The 15,261-nt window shown below is 62.0% G+C and overlaps 1 protein-coding gene and 1 long non-coding RNA gene across 2 annotated transcripts; one reads left to right on the plus strand and one right to left on the minus strand.

The window, feature by feature from the left end:
• The first annotated feature begins 2,229 nt into the window (after window positions 1-2,229).
• LOC139998936 (uncharacterized) lies at window positions 2,230-3,958 on the plus strand. The gene is made up of 3 exons (XR_011803885.1): window positions 2,230-3,064; window positions 3,203-3,783; window positions 3,862-3,958. It is a non-coding gene; the product is annotated as an uncharacterized lncRNA (long non-coding RNA).
• A 5,862-nt stretch (window positions 3,959-9,820) lies between these two features.
• Window positions 9,821-14,246, minus strand: LOC139998855 (uncharacterized). The gene is made up of 3 exons (XM_072024719.1): window positions 14,092-14,246; window positions 10,736-12,538; window positions 9,821-9,847 (listed from the first exon to the last, which is right to left on the minus strand). Exons 2-3 carry the CDS (start codon window positions 12,341-12,343, stop codon window positions 9,821-9,823), a joined length of 1,635 nt encoding a protein of 544 aa, XP_071880820.1. The 5' UTR covers window positions 12,344-12,538; window positions 14,092-14,246.
• Between the last annotated feature and the right edge of the window lie 1,015 nt (window positions 14,247-15,261).

The raw sequence follows: 15,261 nt of genomic DNA on the forward strand, positions 1-15,261 counted from the left end.
CCCCCTGTCCCCACCCCCCCCCCGTGTCCCCTCCCAGGGGACGTCCCCGTCCCCATCCTATAAAGGGGGGGACGCTGGGGGGGGGGGGGGGACACGCAGGTGGCACCATGGGGGGGACGGGGACACGAGCGGTGGCCTTGGGGACGCTGCTGCTGCTGCTGGGGGGTGAGGGGACGGGGGGGGGCAGTGGGGACATTGGGGGGGCGTGGGGGGGACATTGGGGACATGGGGGGGGGGAATGGGGGGGCAGTGGGGACATTGGGGGACATTGGGGGGGACGTTGGGGACATGGGGGGGGACATAGGGGACATTGGGGACATTGGGGGGGCATTGGGGGGACATGGGGGGACATTGGGGGGATGTAGGGGACATTTGGGGACATGGGGGGGTGTGGGGGACATTTTGGGGGACATTGGGGGGATATTGGGGACATTTGGGGACACGGGGACATTGGGGACACTGGGGGGACATTGGGGGGATATAGGGGACATTTGGGGACATGGGGGGGACATTGGGGACGTTGGGGACATTGGGGGGACATTGGGGGACATTGGGGAGATATAGGGGACATTTGGGGACATGGGGGGACATTGGGGGACATTGGGGAGATATAGGGGACATTTGGGGACATGGGGGGGACATTGGGGACATTGGGGACATTGGGGGGACATTGGGGACACGGGGGGACATTGGGGACGTTGGGGACATTGGGGGGACATTGGGGGACATGGGGGGGATGGGGGGGACATTGGGGACATGGGGGGGACACTGGGGGGACATTGGGGGGACATTGGGGACATTGGGGACATTGGGGGGACATTGGGGACACGGGGGGACATTGGGGACGTTGGGGACATTGGGGGGACATTGGGGGACATGGGGGGGATGGGGGGGACATTGGGGACATGGGGGGGACACTGGGGGGACATTGGGGACATTTGGGGACATTTGGGGACATGGGGGGACATTGGGGGACATTGGGGAGATATAGGGGACATTTGGGGCCATTGGGGGGCCATTGGGGGGATGTAGGGGACATTTGGGGACATTGGGGGGACATTGGGGACATGGGGGGACATTGGGGGGGGTGTGGGGGACATGGGGACATGGGGGGACACTGGGGGGACATTGGGGACATGGGGGAACATGGGGGGGACATGGGGGGACATTGGGGGCATAGGGGGACGTTGGGGACATTGGGGGGACATTGGGGACATTTGGGGACATGGAGGGATATTGGGGGGACATTTGGGGACATGGAGGGATATTGGGGGGGACATTGGGGACATTTGGGGACATGGGGGGATATTGGGGGACATTGGGGACACTGGGGGGGACATTGGGGGGGTATAGGGGACATTTGGGGACATGGGGGGGACATTGGGGACGTTGGGGACATTGGGGGGACATTGGGGGGGTGTGGGGGACATGGGGACATGGGGGGACACTGGGGGGACATTGGGGACACTGGGGGGGTGTAGGGGACATTTGGGGACATGGGGGGACATTGGGGGGGATATGGGGGACTTGGGGACATTGGGTGGACATTGGGGACAAGGGGGGACATTTGGGGACACGGGGGGACATTGGGGGGACATTGGGGGACATTGGGGACATTTGGGGACATTGGGGGACATTGGGGGGCCATTGGGGGGATATAGGGGACATTTGGGGACATGGGGGGGACATTGGGGACATTGGGGACATTGGGGACATGGGGGGACGTTGGGGACACTGGGGGGGACATTGGGGGACATTGGGGACATTTGGGGACATGGGGGGACATTGGGGGGACATTGGGGGACATTGAGGACATTTGGGGACATGGGGGGGACATTGGGGCCACGGGGGCCACTGGGGGCCACGTGGCACGGGGACACAAAGGGACTTGTCCCCATGTCCCCCCCCCGTCCCCATGTCCCCCCCCTGTCCCCCCCCTGTCCCCCCACAGCCTCGTCCGAGCGCGCCCCCCCCGGTGTCCCCGTCCCTGTCCCCAAACAGCCTTGGGACCGGGCGCTGGCCTCGCTGCTCCGCCTGCTGCTGCCCCCGGGGACAACGGGGACCCCAAAACCGTCCCCAAATTTGGGGACAGCGGGGACATCCCCCAGCTCGGGGACCATGCCCCAAGGAGCGGGGACCGGACCCCAAATTTTGGGGACGGGACCCCAAGGACCTGGGAAGGGTCCCCAAGGACCTGGGATGGGTCCCCAAATCTTGGGGTCAGGTCCCCAAAATTTGGGGACGGGTCCCCAAGGTTTAGGGACGCGTCCCCAAAATCCAGGGATGGGTCCCCAAAATCCAGGGACGGGTCCCCAAGTATTGGGGTCGTGGCCCCAAGGTTTGGGGACGCGTCCCCAAGGACCCCAAGGACCTGGGGTGGGTCCCCAAGGCTTGGGGACGGGTCCCCAAAATTTGGGGACACGGCCCCAAGGGTTGGGGACGGGTCCCCAAGGACCCCAAGGACCCGGGGTGGGGTCCCAATTATTGGGGTCGTGGCCCCAAGGATTTGGGATGTGGCCCCAAAGACCGGGGACGCGTCCCCAAGGGTTGGGGACGGGTCCCCAAAGTTTGGGGTCACGTCCCCAAGGTTTGGGGACGGGTCCCCAAGGATTTGGGATGGGTCCCCAAGTTTTGGGGTCATGGCTCCAAGGGCTGAGGATGTGGCCCCAAGGGTTGGGGACACGTCCCCAAGGTTTGGGGACACTTCCCCAAGGTTTGGGGTCACTTCCTCAATTTTTGGGGTCACTTCCTCAATTTTTGGGGTCACTTCCTCAAGGTTTGGGGTCGCGTCCCCAAGATTTGGGGTCGCGTCCCCAAGATTTAGGGTCGCGTCCCCAAGGACCCCAAGGACCGGGGATGTGGCCCCAAAGAGCGGGGCCGGGTCCCCGAGGCCGTCCCCAATCTTTGGGGACGTTTCCCCGAAGGTTGGGGACGTGGTCCCGGGATTTGGGGCCACGGCCCCAAAATTTGGGGTCACGGCCCCGCTGCCGGGGGTGCCCCGGGAGCGCGGGGAGGAGCTGGAGCCAGGAGGACCTTGGGGACATCGGGGACAGCGGCAGCCGAGGTATGGGGACAACGGGGACATTTGGGGTCGTGGGGGGACAATGGGGTCGTGGGGGGACAATGGGGACATTTGGGGACAATGGGGACGTTTGGGGACAATGGGGTCCCGGCCCCGTCCCTCACCGTGTCCCCTCTGCAGGTTGGGGACATTCGGAGGAGCTCCTGGACCGGTCGTAGGGACGGCCCCAAAAACGTGGCCCTAAATCCGTGTCCCCGTGTCCCCATCCCAATGTCCCCAACCCCATGACCCCAAACCCGTGACCCCAAACCCGTGACCCCAAATCCGTGGTGGCCCCATGTCCCCATCCCAATGTCCCTGTCCCCATCCCAATGTCCCCATCCCAGTGTCCCCAACCCCGTGGTGGCCCCGTGGCCCCAAACCCGTGACCCCAAATCCGTGGTGGCCCCGTGTCCCCAACCCCATGTCCCTGTCCCCATCCCAGTGTCCCCATCCCAGTGTCCCCAGTAAAGGAGGAAGCAGTGTCACTTGTGGCTCTTCTTAGGGTCATTTATGGGGTCAGGGAGGTCGTGGGTCTTCATGGGGTCATTTATGGGGTCAGGGAGGTCGTGGCTCTTCTTAGGGTCATTTATAGGATCAGGGAGGTCGTGGGTCTTCTTAGGGTCATTTATAGGATCAGGGAGGTCGTGGGTCTTCATGGGGTCATTTATAGGATCAGGGAGGTCATGGCTCTTCATGGGGTCATTTATGGGGTCAGGGAGGTCATGGGTCTTCATGGGGTCATTTATAGGGTCAGGGAGGTCGTGGGTCTTCATGGGGTCGTTTATAGGATCAGGGAGGTCGTGGGTCTTCATGGGGTCATTTATAGGATCAGGAAGGTCGTGGCTCTTCTTAGGGTCATTTATAGGATCAGGGAGGTCATGGGTCTTCATGGGGTCATTTATAGGATCAGGAAGGTCGTGGCTCTTCTTAGGGTCATTTATAGGATCAGGGAGGTCATGGGTCTTCATGGGGTCATTTATAGGATCAGGGAGGTCGTGGCTCTTCTTAGGGTCATTTATAGGATCAGGGAGGTCATGGGTCTTCATGGGGTCATTTATAGGATCAGGGAGGTCGTGGCTCTTCTTAGGGTCATTTATAGGATCGGGGCTCCCCGGGGCAGCTCAGGGGCGCCCCCCCCGTGTCTCCTCGCGGTTTGGGGGGGGCTTGGCCTTGTCCCCGTCGCTGTCCCCATTGCTGTCCCCGCTGTCGTCCCCGTTGTCCACCCAGGCGGGGAGGGGGGGCCACGGGGCCACGGGGATGCCGGGCTCCTCGGGGCCGGGGGGGGCTTCGGAGGGGGGGGGACGCGGCTGGGGGGGGGGCGCGGGTCGGCGCTCGGCCATGCTGGGGAGGGGGGGGCAAAAAGGGGGAGTCAGGGGGGGTCTGGGGTGCACGGGAGCCCCCCCAGTGCCCCCCAGTTTCACCCAGTGCCTCCCAGTTCCCCCCAGTGCCCCCCCCCAGTGACACCCAGTGCCTCCCAGTGCCACCCAGTGACCCCCCCAGTTCGCCCCAGTACCCCCTAGTGTCACCCGGTGCCCCCCCAGTGTCACCCAGTGCCCTCCCAGTTCACCCCAGTGCCCCCCAGTTCCCCCCAGTGCCCCTCCCAGTTTCATCTAGTGTCTTCCCAGTTCACCCCAGTGCCCTCCCATTTCTCCCCAGTGCCACCCAGTGCCTCCCAGTTCCCCTCAGTGTCCCCCCAGTGTCACCCAGTGACCCCCCAGTTCCCCCCAGTGCCCTCCCAGTTCCCCCCAGTGCCCTCCCATTTCTCCCCAGTATCACCCAGTGACCCCCTGCTCCCCCCAGTGCCTCCCAGTTCCCCTCAATGCCCCCCCAGTGCCCCCCAGCGTCACCCAGTGCCCCCCCAGTTCCTCCCAGTGCCCTCCCAGTCCCCCCCAGTGCCCTCTCCCCCCAGCCCAGCGGCCATACCTTGGGTCAGCAGCAGCACTGGGAGCACTGGGAGCGGCACTGGGAGCGGCACTGGGAGCACTGGGAGCACTGGGCTCTTATAGGTGCCCCCGGGGCTGGGTGGGGTCAGGGTGGGGGTGGCGGGGGCCACCCCCACCCTTGGGTGCCCCCCCCCCAATTTTCCCCCTGGGTGCGGCCCCGCCAGCTCAGCCGGTCCTGGGGACGTGGCAGCTGAGTCAGGGCCCCTATAGGTCCTGCCCCTATAGGTCCTGACCCTATAAGCCCTGCCCCTATAGGTCCTGCCCCTATAGGTCCTGACCCTATACGTCATGCCCCTATACGTCATGCCCCTATATGCCCTTCCCCTATACACCCTGCCCCTATATGCTCCTCCCCTATACGTCCTGCCCCTATATGCCCTGCCCCTATAGGTCCTACCCCATACATCATGCCCCTATAAGCCCTGCCCCTATACGCCCCTTCACTTATAGCCCTGTCCCTATAGCATCCCCTATATCTTGTCCCCTATAGCTCGTCCCCTATAGCCCGTCCCCTATATCTCGTCCCCTATAGCTCATCCCCTATACCTCGTCCCCTATAACTCACCCCCTATATGTCATCCCCTATATCTCGTCCCCTATAGCCCGTCCCCTATATCTCGTCCCCTATAGCCCATCCCCTACATCTTGTCCCCTATATCTCGTCCCCTATAGCTCATCCCCTATAGCCTCCCCCATATCTTGTCCCCTATACCTCGTCCCCTATAGTTCATCCCCTATACCTCGTCCCCTATATCTCGTCCCCTATATCTTGTCCCCTATATCTCATCCCCTATATCTCATCCCCTATATCTTGTCCCCTATATCTCGTCCCCTATATCTTGTCCCCTATAGCCCAACCCCTATAGCTCACCCCCTATACCTCATCCCCTATAGCCTCCCCTATACCTTGTCCCCTATACCTCGTCCCCTATAGCTCACCCCCTATATGTCGCCCCCTATAGCCTGCCCCCTATATCTTGTCCCCTATATCTCGTCCCCTATATCTCGTCCCCTATATCTCGTCCCCTATATCCTCCCCTATATCTCGTCCCCTATATCTCACCCCCTATATCTCGTCCCCTATAGCCCATCCCCTATATCTCGTCCCCTATACCCCATCCCCTATACCCCATCCCCTATATCCTCCCCCCAGCACCCCATAGCCCCCCCACCCCACAGCACTCACACACCCCCCTTTTTTTTTTTTTTTTGGGGGGGGGAGGGGGGATCCAAACCATTTATTGAGCCGGGGGGGGTCCCAAAATTTCCACCCCCCCCCCTTTACTGGGGGGGGGTTCAGGGGGGGCTGGGGGTGGGGGCCAGGAGGTCGCGGATTTCGGGGAGCAGCTCCAGGAGGGGTTGGGGGACGCCCCCCGCCCCCCCCCGGCGCCGGGGGGTTTGTAGGGCCGCCGCCAGGCGCCCCAAAGCCTCCATCACGCGGCCTTCGGCCTCCTCCTCCTCATCTTCATCCTCCTCCTCCTCCTCCTCCAGCGCCGGTACCGGGGTGGTGATGGGGGCGGTGGTGGGGATACTGGTATGGACACTGGGAGCACTGGTTTGGGTACTGGTGGGGGTACTGGGAGCACTGGGGAGGGTGGTGGGGGGCAGGCTGCGGGCGCTGGCACCTGGGGACAAGGGGACAGAGATGGGGACGGGGACCCCCCGGGGACCCCAAGCCCCCTGACCCCATTTGGGGACCCCGGTGTCCCCGTCCCCTTGTCCCCAGTCCAGCCCAGTTTAGGGATGGGTCCCAGTTCCCCCAGTTCCCACTCCATCCCAGTTTGGGGACCCTGGTGTCCCTGTCCCTTTGTCCCCATCCCAGACCCTTCTGGGGACCCCAATGTCCCCACCCCATCCCAGTTTGGGGACCCAGTTTAGGTCCAGGTCCCAGTTTCCCCCATCCCCGTCCCAGTTTGGGGACCCAGCTGTCCCCATCCCAGTTTAGGGCCAGGTCCCAGTTCCCCCTCTCCCCATTCCATCCCAGTTTGGGGACCTAGGTGTCCCCATCCCAGTTTAGGGCCAGGTTCCAGTTTCCCCCGTTCCAACCCCATCCCAGTTTAGGGCCAGGTCCCAGTTCCCCCCATTCCATCCCAGTTTGGGGACCTGTCCCCATCCCAGTTTAGGGCCAGGTCCCAGTTCCCCCTCTCCCCATCCCATCCCAGTTTGAGGACCCAGCTGTCCCCATCCCAGTTTAGGGCCAGGTCCCAGTTTCCCCCATTCCATCCCAGTTTGAGGACCCAGGTGTCCCCATCCCAGTTTAGGGCCAGGTCCCAGTTTCCCCCGTTCTGTCCCAGTTTGGGGACCCTGGTGTCCCCATCCCAGTTTAGGGCCAGGTCCCAGTTCCCCCCATTCCCACCCCATCCCAGTTTAGGGACCCGGCTGTCCCCATCCCAGTTTAGGGCCAGGTCCCAGTTTCCCCCATCCCATCCCAGTTTAGGGACCCCAGTGTCCCCATCCGAGCTTAGGGCCAGGTCCCAGTTTCCCCCATCCCATCCCAGTTTGGGGACCCAGCTGTCCCCATCCCAGTTTAGGGACCCAGCTGTCCCCATCCCAGTTTAGGGCCAGATCCCAGTTCTCCCAGTTTAGGACCAGACCAGTTTGGGGACCGGACTGGGAGGGCACCTACCGAGCCGGCCGGGCCCCAGCAGGGCGAGCAGACAGAGCAGGATGCCGAGGGTCCCGGGAGCACCCATGGGTGCTGCTGGGGAGCACTGGGAGCACTGGGAGCACTGGGAGCACTGGTTTTAAGGGCGGACGGGAGGTGCCCCCCCCCCACGCCCCTGTTTTCGGCCCAGCCCGGGTGCGGCCGCCCACGGCAGGGTGGGGACTGGGTGGCACTGGGATGGAACTGGTCCCGGTCCCGAGAGCCTTACTGGGGCCTTACTGGGCCATACTGGGCCATACTGGGCCATACTGGTCTCTGTGGGGCTGTATGTGTCCCTATAGGGCTCCTACTGGTCCCTGTAGGGCTTTTACTGGTCACGATGGGGCTCCTACTGGGCCCTATGGGGCCATACTGGTCTCTGTGGGGCCATACGGGTCACAGTGTGGCTCCTACTGGTCCCTACGGGGCCATACTGGTCTCTGTAGGGCTCCTACTGGTGGTTTTGGGGTTTCTACTGGTCCCTATGGGGCCATACTGGTCCCTATGGGGCTCTTACTGGTCCCTATGGGGCCATACTGGTCTCTGTAGGGCTCCTACTGGTGCCTATGGGGCTCCTACTGGTTCCTATGGGGCCATACTGGTCCCTATGGGGCTCTTACTGGTCCCTATGGGGCCATACTGGTCCCTTTGGGGCTCCTACTGGTCCCTATAGGGCTCCTACTGGTCCCTATGGGGCTCTTACTGGTCCTTATGGGGCCATACTGGTCCCTTTGGGGCTCTTACTGGTCCCTATGGGGCCATACTGGTCCCTGTAGGGCTCCTACTGGTGCCTATGGGGCTCCTACTGGTTCCTAAGGGGTCTTACTGGTCCCTATGGGGCTCCTACTGGTCCCTATGGGGCCATACTGGTCCCTATGGGGCTCTTACTGGTCCCTATGGGGCCATACTGGTCTCTGTAGGGCTCCTACTGGTTCCTAAGGGGTCTTACTGGTCCCTATAGACCTCCCACCTGTCCCTCTGGGGGCTTACTGGTCTCTTTAGGGTTCATACTGGTCCTGACGGGGCCATACTGGTCCCAGGTGCCCCTGTCCTTGTGGGTGTCCCCTTTCTGACCCCAAAATCCCCGTCCTGTCCCCGATGTCCCCACCCCAGTGTCCCCGTTCCCGCCCCAGTTGTTGTCCCCAACCCATCCCATTCCCAGTGTCCCACCCCAGTGTCCCCATTCCTGCCCCAGTTGGCGTCCCCAGTGTCCCACCCCAGTGTCCCCATTCCCGGCCCCGTGGGCGTCCCCGTCCTGGCCCCGATGTCCCCGTCCCCAGGCGTGGGTGCGGACCGGCCCCGCCGGCTCAGCCGGTGCCAGGACGCGCGGGGACACGTTGGGGACATTTTGGGGACACGTGTGGCCATGGGGACATGTTGGGGACATGTTGGGGACATTTGGGGGACACATTGGGGACATTTTGGGGTCATTTGGGGGACATTTTGGGGACATTCTGGGGACACATGTGGTCATGGGGACACCTTGGGGACATTTTGGGGACATTTTGGGGACACATGTGGTCATAGGGACACACTGGGGACATTTTGGGGACATTTTGGGGACACATGTGGTCATAGGGACACCTTGGGGACATTTTGGGGTCATTTTGGGGACATTCTGGGGACATTCTGGGGACATGTATGGCCATAGGGACACACTGGGGACATTTTGGGGACATTTTGGGGACACATGTGGCCATGGGGACACCTTGGGGACATTTTGGGGTCATTTTGGGGACATTTTGGGGCCATGGGGACACATTGGGGACATTTGGGGACATTTTGGGGACATTTGGGGGACACATGTGGTCATAGGGACACCTTGGGGACATTTTGGGGTCATTTTGGGGTCATTTTGGGGACATTTTGGGGACACGTGTGGCCATGGGGAAACCTTGGGGACATGTTGGGGACATTTGGCGGACACGTGGTCATAGGGACACATCGGGGACATTTTGGGGTCATTTTGGGGACATTTTGGGGACATTCTGGGGACACATGCGGCCATGGGGACACTTTGGGGACATTTTAGGGACATTTTGGGGACAGTTTGGGGCCATGGGGACACATTGGGGACATTTGGGGACATTTGGGGGTCATTTTGGGGACATTTTGGGGACACATATGGCCATAGGGACACACTGGGGACACATTGGGGACATTTTGGGGTCATTTTGGGGACATTCTGGGGACATTCTGGGGACACATGTGGCCATGGGGACACATTGGGGACACATTGGAGACATTTTGGGGACACATGTGGCCATGGGAACATGTTGGGGACACATTGGGGACATTTTGGGGACATTTTGGGGACACGTGTGGCCATGGGGACACATTGGGGACACATTGGGGACATTTTGGGGGACATTTTGGGGGCATTTTGGGGACATGGGGACACATTGGGGACACATTGGAGACATTTTGGGGACATGTGTGGCCATGGGGACACGTTGGCGACATTTGGGGTCATTTTGGGGACATTCTGGGGACATTTTGGGGACATTTTGGGGACATGGGGACACATTGGGGACATTTGGGGACACGTTGGGGACATTTGGGGGACATGTTGGGAACACCTTGGGGACACCTTGGGGACATTTTGGGGACATTTTGGGGACACACTGGGGACATTTTGGGGACACGTGTGGCCATGGGGACACCTTGGGGATATTTGGGGACATTTTGGGGACATTTTGGGGACATTTTGGGGACATTTTGGGGACATGGGGACACGTTGGGGACATTTTGGGGTCATGTGTGGTCATAGGGACACACTGGGGACATTTTGGGGACATTTTGGAGACACATGTGGCCATGGGGACACCTTGGGGATATTTGGGGACATTTTGGGGACATTTTGGGGACATTTTGGGGACACGGACGAGGCGGGCTCCGAGCTCCAAGGCCTTTATTGGGACACACGAACGGGGCCGGGGGGGGGGGGGGCTCGGGGTGCCCCCTACTCATCGCAGCCCCCGCAGCCGGACTGGGTTTGGTCGGATCCCGCCCCAGATCCCCCCCCAGATCCCCCCCCAGATCCCCCCTGGGATCCCCCCCGGGATCCCGAGCTGTAGGTCCCGCTCCCCGATCCCGATCCCGATCCCGATCCCGCTCCCGCTCCCGCTCCCGATCCCGTTCCTGCTCCCGATCCCGATCCCGATCCCGATCCCGATCCGTGAGTGGATCCCGATCCCACGGGGGGGCCGCGGCGCAGGGGGATGTAGCCCCCGATCCGGGCGGGATCCCGCAGCCCCGGCACGAAGGGGATCCCGGGGTTCTTGTATACGGGGCGCTGGGAACCCCCCTGGGATCCCGACCCCCCGTAGGATCCCAATCCCCCGTAAGGTCCCGATCCCCCATAAGATCCCGATCCACCCCCATAGGATCCTGATCCGCCCCCATAAGATCCTGGTCTACCCCCATAGGATCCCGATCCGCCCCCATAAGATCCCGATCCACCCCCATAGGATCCCGATCCCCCATAAGATCCCGATCCACCCCCATAAGATCCCGATCCCCCATAAGATCCCGATCCGCCCCCATAAGATCCTGGTCTACCCCCATAAGATCCCGATCCGCCCCCATAGGATCCCGATCCCCCATAAGATCCCGATCCGCCCCCGTAGGACCCCGAATCCCCCCCATAGGATCCCGATCCCCCGTAGAACCCCGAATCGTCCCCGTAGGACTCGGGGAGCCCGTAGGATCCCGAGCTGCCCCCATAGGATCCCGATCCGCCCCCATAGGATCCCGATCCGCTGCCTCCTTGGGACCCGCTGCCCCCCTGGGATCCCGGTCTACCCGATCCCGATCCCGACCCAAATCCCCCATGAGATCCCGGTCTACCCGATCCCGATCCAAATCCCCCTTGGGATCCTGGTCTACCAGATCCCGATCCCGATCCGGACCCAAATCCCCCTTGGGATCCTGGTCTACCCGATCCCGGTCTACCTGATCCCGATCCAAATCCCCCTTGGGATCCTGGTCTACCCGATCCCGGTCTTCCTGATCCCGATCCAAATCCCCCCTGGGATCCCGGTCTACCCGATCCCGATCCCGATCCGGACCCAAATCCCCCTTGGGATCCCGGTCTACCCGATCCCGATCCGGACCCAAATCCCCCTTGGGATCCCGGTCTACCCGATCCCGATCCAGACCCAAATCCCCCTTGGGATCCCGGTCTACCCGATCCCGATCCCGATCCAGACCCAAATCCCCCTTGGGATCCCGGTCTACCCGATCCCGATCCGGACCCAAATCCCCCTTGGGATCCCGGTCTACCCGATCCTGATCCCGATCCCGATCCCGATCCGGACCCAAATCCCCCTTGGGATCCTGGCCTGCCCGATCCCGAGCCGCTTCCCCCTTGGGGGCCGTAGCTCCCCGATCCGGATCCACTCCCGTAGGGCAGCAGTCCATAGGATCCCGATCCCCCATAGGATCCCGATCCCCCGGAGGATCCCGATCCGCCTCCATAGGATCCCGATCCGCCCCCAGAGGATCCCGAGCCGCCTCCATAGGATCCCGATCCTCCATAGGGTCCCGATCCCCCATAGGATCCCGATCCTCCGTAGGATCCCGAGTTGATCCCATGGGATCCCGATCCTCCATAGGGTCCCGATCCTCCATAGGATCCCGAGCCGCCTCCATAGGATCCCGATCCCCCGTAGGATCCCGAGTCGATCCCATGGGATCCCGATCCTCCGGAGGATCCCGAACCGATCCCGGAGGATCCCGAGTGGCTGTAGGATCCCCCGGGGGATCCGGCCCCGCTGGAGGGCAGCTGGGGGCTGAGGAATCCAGCGGGATCCTTGCAGGGATCCACCCCGGCCATCAGCGGGGCCAAGCGCGATCCCGAATCGCAGCCGTCGGCAGCGCCTGGATCTGGGGGGGGGGGGTCACAGGGGGGTCATCCCAGTCCGTCCCAGTTCGTCCCAGTTCATCCCAGTTCATCCCAGTTCATCCCAGTTCATCCCGGTCCTTTCCAGTTCATCCCGATCCTTCCCAGTCCATCCCAATCCTTTCCAGTTCATGATTCTTTCCAGTCCCTCCCAGTCCATCCCAGTCCATCCCAGTTCATCCCAATCCTTCCCAGTCCGTCCCAGTTCATCCCGGTCCTTTCCAGTTCATCCCGATCCTTCCCAGTCCATCCCAGTCCTTCCCAGTCCTTCCCAGTCCATGCCAGTCCTTTCCAGTTCATGATCCTTCCCAGTCCTTTCCAGTCCATCCCAGTTCATCCCAGTTCATCCCAGTCCATCCCAGTCCTTTCCAGTCCTTTCCAGTCCATCCCAGTTCATCCCAGTCCTTCCCAGTCCTTCCCAGTTCCCCTCAATCCATCCCAGCCCTTCCCAGTCCCCATCCCAGTCCGTTCCCACCCATCTCTTTCTCTCCCAGTTCCCACCCCAGTCCCTCCCAGTTTGCCCAGTCCTCAGCCCAGCCCCTCCCAGTTCCCTTTCCAATCCCTCCCAGTTCCCATCCCGGTCCATCCCAGTTCCCCTTCCAGTCCCTCCCAGTTCCCATCCCGGTCCCTCCCAGTTCCCTTTCCAGTCCCTCCCAGTTCCCATCCCAGTCCCTCCCAGTTCCCCTCCCAGTCCCTCCCCATCCATTCAGGATTTACTTCCAATCCCTCCCAGTCTCCATCCCAGTTCTTCCCAGTTGCTCCCAGTCCCCATCCCGGTCCTTGCAAATCACACCCAGTTCCTCCCAGTTCCCCCCAGTTCGCCCAGTTCCCCCAGATTCCTTACCAGTCCCTCCCCAGTCCCTTCCCAGTCTCTCCCAGTCCCTCCCTAATCTCTCCCAATCCCTCCCAGTCTCTCCCAATCCCTTCCCAGTCCCTTCCCAGTCTCTCCCAGTGCCCCCCAGCACCCTCCCAGTCTCTCCCAATCCTTCCCAATCACTTTCCAGTCTCTCCCAGTCCCTTCCCAGTCTCTCCCAGTCTCTCCCAGTCCCTTCCCAGTTCCTCCCGGTGTCCCCCAACACCCTCCCAGTCCCTCCCAGTCTCTCCCAGTCCCTCCCAATGCCCACCAGCACCCTCCCAGTCCCTCCCAGTGCCTCCCAATCCCTTCCCAGTCTCTCCCAGTCCCTTCCCAATCCCTCCCAGTGCCCCCCAGTAACCTCCCAGTCTCTCCCAGTCCCTTCCCAGTCCCTCCCAGTGCCCCCCAGTAACCTCCCAGTCTCTCCCAGTCCCTTCCCAGTCCCTCCTAGTCCCTCCCAGTGCCCCCCAGTAACCTCCCAGTCTCTCCCAGTCCCTTCCCAGTCCCTCCCAGTCCCTCCCAGTGCCCCCCAGTAACCTCCCAGTCTCTCCCAATCCCTTCCCAATCCCTCCCAGTGCCCCCCAACCCCTCCCAATCCCTTCCCAGTCTCTCCCAATCCCTCCCAGTGCCCCCCAACCCCCCTCCCAGTCCCTCCCAGTCCCTCCCAGTCCCTCCCAGTCCCACCTGGGAGGCAGAAGCAGAGCAGCAGGAGCCCGAGGGCCGAGAGCAGCCGGGGCCCGGCCATGGCCGGGGCCGTCGGGGACATCGGGGACACTTTGGGGCCGGCGGGGGACGGCCCTAAATAGGGCCAGGGGTGGGGTGGGGCACCCATGGGTGCCACCGCCCGGGGAGGGGACAGCGGGGACACCTGAGTCACCGGGCTTGACCCGCTTGGCAGGGCCACCCCAAAATGTCCCCCAAGACCCCAAAATGTCCCCATGGGACCCCAAAGTGTCCCCCAAGATCCCAAAATGTCCCCCAAGATCCCAAAATATCCCCCCAGGACCCCAAAATGTCCCCTAGACCCCAAAATGCTCCCCAAAACCCCAAAATGTCCCCCAATATCCCAAAATGTTCCCCAGGACCCCAAAATGTCCCCATGGCACCCCAAAATGTCCCCCAAGATCCCAAAATGTTCCCCAGGACCCCAAAATGTCCCCATGGCACCCCAAAATGTCCCCCAAGATCCCAAAGTGTCCCCCAAGACCCCAAAATGTCCCCCCAGGACACCAAAATGTCCCCCAAGACCCCGAAATGTCCCCCAAGATCCCAAAGTGTCTCCCAAGACCCCAAAATGTCCCCCCAGGACACCAAAGTGACCCCCAAGATCCCAAAATGTCCCCCAAGACCCCAAAGTGTCCCCCAAGATCCCAAAATGTCCCGCAAGACCCCAAAGTGACCCCCAAGACCCCAAAATGTCCCCCCGGGACACCAAAGTGACCCCCAAGACCCCAAAATGTCACCCCGGGACCCCAAAATGTCCCCCAAGACCCCGAAATGTCACCCCAAGACCCCAAAGTGTCCCCCAAGACCCCAAAATGTCCCCCAGGACCCCAAAATGCCCCCCAAGACCCCAAAGTGTCCCCCAGGACCCCAAAATGTCCCCTAAGACCTCAAAATGTCACCCCAAGACCCCAAAGTGTCCCCCAAGGCCCCGAAATGTCCCCCAAGACCCCAAAGTGTCCCCCAAGACCCCAAGATGTCCCCCAAGATCCCAAAGTGTCCCCCAAGACCCCAAAGTGTCACCCCAGGACCCCAAAATGTCACCCCAGGACCCCAAAATGTCCCCCAAGACCCCAAAATGTCACCCCGGGACCCCAAAATGTCCCCATGTGACCCCAAAATGACCCCCAA

The sequence above is a fragment of the Anas platyrhynchos genome, chromosome 17 (genome assembly GCF_047663525.1).
Source record: "Anas platyrhynchos isolate ZD024472 breed Pekin duck chromosome 17, IASCAAS_PekinDuck_T2T, whole genome shotgun sequence".
Taxonomy (NCBI): Eukaryota; Metazoa; Chordata; class Aves; order Anseriformes; family Anatidae; genus Anas; species Anas platyrhynchos.

Coding starts and splice junctions, on each gene's coding strand:
- LOC139998855 (XM_072024719.1), bottom strand. CDS start 12,343: ATGGGATCGACTCGGGATCCTACGGGGGATCGGGATCCTATGGAGGCG. Junction 9,848..10,735: donor ATCGGGATCGGGATCGGGGA/GCGGGACCTACA, acceptor ATGTGTCCCCAG/AATGTCCCCAGAATGTCCCC.